The sequence below is a fragment of the Lygodium microphyllum genome, unplaced genomic scaffold, assembly GCF_053477565.2.
Source record: "Lygodium microphyllum isolate KBCC unplaced genomic scaffold, Lygodium_microphyllum_v1.1.10 scaffold_148, whole genome shotgun sequence".
Taxonomy (NCBI): Eukaryota; Viridiplantae; Streptophyta; class Polypodiopsida; order Schizaeales; family Lygodiaceae; genus Lygodium; species Lygodium microphyllum.
Genome location: NW_028229631.1, coordinates 94,981 through 101,663, shown reverse-complemented (window position 1 = coordinate 101,663; position 6,683 = coordinate 94,981). Strand labels below are relative to the sequence as shown.

Sequence of the window (6,683 nt, the reverse complement as noted above, 5' to 3'; positions counted from 1 at the left end):
TCAAGTCACTGAGCTAAACCAAGTGAAAAGAGAGAACTTATCTATTAATGATTATGACTTAAAGATCAAGATTATTATGGAAGCCCTTGGATCTATCAGTGTGGTAGTTGTTGCATCATCCCTTGTCTCCACATAGCCTAGAGAATCTGGACTATGTATCTATCTAAACCACTCTCCATGAGAAGTCATGTGGTCAGAAGCACATGAGTCTACATCTCAAGGAAGTTACTATATGTATATCCTCTACATTAGGTGCATTCAAGGCCTATTTATAAATATCCTTATTTGTGAATTTTTCATGAATAAAACATAACCCTTTTCTATTCAATCTGTAAATAACCCCTTATATTACACCCTTCTATATGTAAAAAATGTAAAAAATGGTATTTAAAATTACCTTATTTTGAACCCACTTGATGCATACATATATTCATGAGTAACTTACCAGAGGTCTACATAACATACATCATTCTTTGACGAACCATTAGTAGTCATAGTATTCATAAAGTGCTACATAGCAAATAATTGTTCACTTTTTTCGTCATTGTTTTTGTTGTTGTTGGATGCATAATTGTCTTGCTGCTTTTTTCTATTTCTAATGTAGCCTTCTTTTTGAAATTGTAGCTCTTGTATTCATCTCCAAGTCCAACTAAGCATGCATACACAACACCATCATCTGAAAATGTTCCTTTGAGTATATATGATGATAAAACTAAGTACTTGACTGAGCTGATGCATGTACCAAAGATTATTTAAAAAAAAAAATTGTTAGTTAGATGGTAGAACTGGCATTCCAAGTTCAATTCGCATCTGATGGTTGTTATGTAAAATATCGCAAAAATGATTATTGGTTTATTGCAAAAGAACATGCTAGCAGATTGTTTACTCTTGATGTAAGCTTGTTTGAAATGGATGCTTCCATGTTTGCACAAGGTTCACGTGTTGTGGTTGATATTGAAATTTGGCATTAGAGAATTGGTCATGTGAATGTGCAGTATAGCTGAAAGACATGCAATCAATATAGAGTGTGAATTCCTTGCATAAGTTTGGAGTTGATGTGATACATAAATGATGTGAAGCATATTAATTTGAAAAACAAGCAAGGCATGTGTTTCCACATGAAAATCATGTATGCAAGAAGCCACTTAAATTGGTACATTATGATGTGCGGGGTCCTACAAAGATTGCAACTTTGAGTGGTTGCAAGTATTATATATCCTTCATTGATGATCATACTTGTAAAGTATTGGCTTACTTTATGTGTGAGAAAAGTAAGGGATTCACTCACTTTAAAGGCTTTAAGGCTTTGGTTGAGAAGGAGACATGGTTGCCTATTAAATACCTAAGGTCGAATGGAGGGAAAGAATATCTCTCCAATGAATTTTTTGATTTTTTGCAAAAAAATGGTATACAGAGGCAATATACATGTAGATATACTTCGTAGAAAAATGGATTTGATGAGTGAAAAAATAGCCATATTATAGTAGTGGCTCGTGCATTGATGTCATATTGTTCAAGATCATGAGTGGATGCATGATCAAAATTTCTAATTAGATTTGTTGTATTCTTGTATGAGGCATTACAATCCTGTTATGCATTATCTTGGTCATATGGATTTTTGCAAGCTTTTGTTTCAAAAAACCTGGAGATCTTGATACATGAGAAGAATGCTCTTAAAGGGAAGCTTGATGGATTGCAGAGTGACTATAATAATTTACTAGTTATGTTCTTTAAGTTGCAAGGCATGGAGCAATAAGATAAAGCTGAAATTCAGCAACGGATAATGATGCTTTGAAGGTTGATATTAATAAAGTGATAAGGATATCACTAAGCAAGTCAAGATAAGGGGACTTGCATATGATAAGATTCATAACGTTGATGTTATACCTTTTGTAACACATGAGCAACATGCATAGGAATAGTCCATCACTAGTTCTCATGATACTCATGAGCCTCACAACTCAAGAAGTTTTTTTTGTATGACTATATTTAGACTTTATATTTTCCATCATACTTAAGATGGAAATGCCTAGGCTTTGTGATAGTCTCCTGAGCCGATTATGCAACTTGCAATAGAGGGCTATGAGTATCCTACTAAAGAGACTCTACTCATCGTTTCTTTGTGCAACTTGCTTCATTGCGCAAGGCTTTAACACATAATTTATCTCATTAGGTATGTTTACTTTTGATAAGGCATTTGACACTATGACATGAAAGGGTTCGAGTCATGGCTATTTCAGCCATCCACTAGGTTGTGCCAAGTGTTAGCCATGGCTTAATGCATTATATTTATCCTTAGCATGGTTCATTACCTTAGTCTTAGTATTTTCATATATGAGTAGCCTTTAGATGCCTCATGAAGTGTAGTTATGTAGGCAATTTTTAAGGATGACTTGAGGAGGTATCATTGGTGTCTTTAATGTTTTGGTCATTGTTGATGACCATGACTGGATGTGTGATGGACATTGTTGATTATCTTTGAGATATGACAATTGGCACCATATCTTTCTTTGTGTTTTTAAATCTATTTTCAATATATTCTCTGATTTGTGTCTTTGATTTGTTATGTTCTTGTATGAGGCATTACAGTCCTATTATGCATTCCATATAGATTTGGGGCTACAACAGCTCTGAAAGCTACTTGTAGATCTTCATGTAGACCAGATTGCTTCGACACTTATCTACACTAATAGCCATAGTGCTTTTTCCATTGTATGGAACCTTGTGTTTCATGCCCACACAAAGCATATAGAAGTTCCTTACCATTATGTTTGTGAGCGGATGTCAATTGGAGATAGAGAGTTATCTTATGTACCCACTGAAGACCGATTGGCAGATCTTTTCATGAAGTCTCTTCCTCAACCAAACTTCCATGCTTTTTAATAACCCTTGAACTTGATTCCATTAGTTCCATGATCTATTATACTTTGTACTATCATAGGTTGATATATCCACATGGATGAAGTTGTGCAACTACCTTATATTTTCTTTTTTTTTCTAGGATTTTGTCAATGTTCCTAGATCATTCTTACCATTTCATGAATGGATCTTTCTAGATGATCTCATGGACTACACATTGATGCCCTTTGATCCATGATCTAGGCTCCCTAAGCATTTAAGATATCACTAAATGTAATTATTGCCCCTATGTCCTAGGCACTAAGTGACACTAGGGTTAGAGTTATACTTGGGGTTTCTTGTGATGGTAAAGCGATTAGGGTTTCATTTCATTATCAAAGGACACTTTGTGCATTATTAGCATACAAGCGTGGCATTATTCACTTTGGTTGCCTTAAACCATTGTATTTTCTCTCTCATCAATACATCACCTCCCATTTTGTGATTTTAGTTATTATGCATTGCATTCATTATATTTCATTCTCTATTAATTAATCATGCAATTACTTTACATCTGGGCCAATTAAAGTTGATTGTGATCATAGTTTTGTTAGAGAGATGCAACCATGATTTGTTTGCCCTTTCTTTAGGGCTTCACGTTGATACCTCCAAATCAGTTCTAATAATCGTTGCACAAAAAGTTATATTCATGCCTTGAGTTGGCAATGTGAGGTGGTTCCAAAGCTGCTATTTGCAAACATTTGGGCTATCCTTTGGAGATAAATGTCTTATCGAAGAGGTTTCTTTAACTGGATTTTCACATGCATTACATATACTTTTTTATGCTGAAAATCGCAAGCTTGGCCTTTCCATGTGCATTGTAAAGTTGCTGATCAAACTATTATGATATCAAGGATTTCGTATTATTTACCATGGCTTTCTTGGCCAAAGTCTCATATGCAAGAAATCACTCAACCTATTCGATTCTTTCTTTGGAAGGATTCTACACGTTTGGGCATTTCTTAGATCTCATGAAATTATGGCTACGCTCTAAAAAGAATAGGAAATGGGGCTATTTTGGATCTCGAGAGATATAGTTGCTCTTCATAGATCTCTATTTCAGGCTTTGTGTGAGGGATAGCAAGCCTAGTTTTTGATTGTCACGTCTTTCCTTGAAGACCAAGGTATTATGTATGGAAACACTAGGATCCCTACTCTATGGTGGCATATGATTAATATTGAACAAGTTTATCTCAAATATACCACTCCTTTATACGAGAGAAGGATTGGCTAGCTCAATAGAAATCCATTTAAATACCAAATATTTACGTAGCAAATGTTGGTTCATCCTCTTCCCCTTACCTTTGTGCTCTTAAGATATCATAGCTTGATGGGTTGTTACTTCTTTTGTACAAAATATGAAGAAACTTTCCATAATTGGTTTCTTGTTTTGATGGTGAGAAGTTTGGTCTTTGTTGTCTTCTATATTTGGTCTCTCATGGTAAGGCTATTTATGCTTCCAAATGGATGAATTTTTGGATAGCCCAAATTCTTGAATCTTGTACAACTCAATTGCTTCCAAATGGATGGGTTTTTAGATAACCCAAATTCTTGAATCCTATAGAGGTACATATGAAAGTTCTTTTTCACTATTTACACTTTCCAAACTATTGACACATGGACTATGCAAAATGCATTCATTTTGGATTCCTTCTTTGGAGTGCATAGCTATATCGCCCATTTGAGAGGCATTCTCCAATGGCAACTTTACATCATTGAGCTAGGAAGTACTCTCTCAATAGGGCTTTCTTTCTTGGTACATTGTAGTTTCTTTTGTTTCATTGACATGATAGACTATTTGAATCTGTAGTCATGTATATTTGGATTGTGTATTGGAGAGACACACACACGCACGCACGCACGCGCACATGCACGCAGAGGTGTGGTGTGTACTTTTGGATTTTGTGTTTTGAGTTCATAATTTGTTAATTTGCACAGCTCAATAGACACACCCTTCCATTTAATATACTTCTTTTTATAGCACCCGTGATTTTTTCCATTAATTTCCACTCCTTGCTAGGCCTACCAACAATGAATGGCCTTATGGTTTGATTTCCCCCATACATTTATCGTGTTTAGAGTATCACACCACCTTTAAATTCATCCTACAATCTTTTGTGACCCTACTTCAATTGTTCCTAGTCTAAGAATTTGACAGCCAGTCCAACAATCACTCTATGCCACTATGTTTGGAGAGGTACATTTTGAAAGGTGGATGGATAGCTTGTACACTAGGTGGAGTGAGGGATAATCTAAGATCGCATTGATATTGTAATCAAAGTGAAGCTTTTATCTCGAAAGCACTTAGTACAACATTTTTTTATTTGATTGCATATGCCCTGAGAGCCAAGGAGAACTTGAAAGCAAAAACATGACACTAATTTGTAGGTACAAGTGGATAGGATGCGATGGGATTAAGATGTGCTACATATACAAGCTAAAAGTTTGAGATGAGATGATTATTGATCATTAGTTAAGGCATGTACAAGCCAACAGGTTGAAATGGAATGACTATAGATGCAAAATTTTAGCATATCCCTCATGGTCTCTCCAAATAAAGTAAGTGTCTTGACTCTTTTAAGTGTTCAAATATATCTTCAATGAGAGCTATATCAGAACTCGGCCACTATGGATGGACAAAAATTTGCGTTCATCACACAAATTGCAATATCTCTTCATCCATCGAGTGCCTTTCTCTATGACTTCACCCCAAATTACTAATCTCTTTGGCCAGGAATCTAGCCATGGTGGGTGGTGGGGGGGCGAGTTAGTATAGTATGCTATGCACATCAAGAGCTCTGCCAGGTAATAACAGAAGCAAAGCAGTCAGTAGCATCAAACTGTGTAAGGGCTGAATTAACAAAACTGCATGGCCTTCCTGCATCATCATCATCATCACTCCTGCCGCTGCCGCCGCCGCCAAGCTCACTGCGACCTCTGGGAGAATGCCCTTGCTGTTCATGATCATTCGTCCATTGAGCCTGCAAAGAGCCACACACAATCATCCTTGCAGCAGCATGTCAAAAGACCTCACCACGTACAAGATCAGACGCATCTGATCATCTTTTGGGACCATCATGCCAATTGTACAATCATCATGCAGACTTGAGAAGCAGGAATCCCATCCCTAGCTCACCCTTCATTAGGCGGCCATTAACATGCAGGCTCAACAGTAGGGATTGGTATAACATAAAGCACGCCCTCTCCTCACAGTCATTAACTGGCTGTTGCAGAAGACGTGTTTACACAATGGAGGGGCTTTCATTGGAGGAAAGGTTGCATAAGATGGAAGCAAGTTCAATTGGCAGGGAAAAGGCGCAGATCTATCCGACTTGTGTACTTCTAACTGTGATGAAACGGAGCTGTAGAAGGAACAGGAAAGTCGATAGAAGTGATTATACCTGTTGGGAGGATGAAACAGTAGCAGCAGCAGAGAAGGCGGCGTCGCACAGGCGCAGCACCTGCAATTCGGAGCTTGAAAGAGCTCCAATGGCGCCGCAAGCCAAGCCGGCGAAGGAACCGAACGTGGCCATTACCAGATCCTGCGTACGGAGAGGCAGACGAAGAGAGAGAGAGATCACACGCCTAATTCGTCTTTCTAAAGAAAGAGTGGATCAAAGCCCATCGTCTCCCCACGCCCACAACATCAGACACAACGTCACGATGCAAAATTTGCTAAGCCCTACAAAATCTTTTTCGTCCAGTTGGGAGTGGGAAACTTCCTTTTCAAGAAGGCTCTTTCACAGATACATCCTACAAGATGCACCGAACCCCCCCCATCCCTC

General features: G+C 37.6%; 1 protein-coding gene across 1 annotated transcript; it reads right to left on the bottom strand.

Moving 5' to 3' along the window:
• Positions 1–5,252: 5,252 nt before the first annotated feature.
• Positions 5,253–6,683, bottom strand: LOC148008413 (uncharacterized). The gene is made up of 2 exons (XM_087674252.1): positions 6,300–6,683; positions 5,253–5,879 (listed from the first exon to the last, which is right to left on the bottom strand). The coding sequence occupies exons 1-2, from the start codon at positions 6,429–6,431 to the stop codon at positions 5,688–5,690; spliced, it is 324 nt and encodes a 107-aa protein (XP_087530378.1). The 5' UTR covers positions 6,432–6,683; the 3' UTR covers positions 5,253–5,687.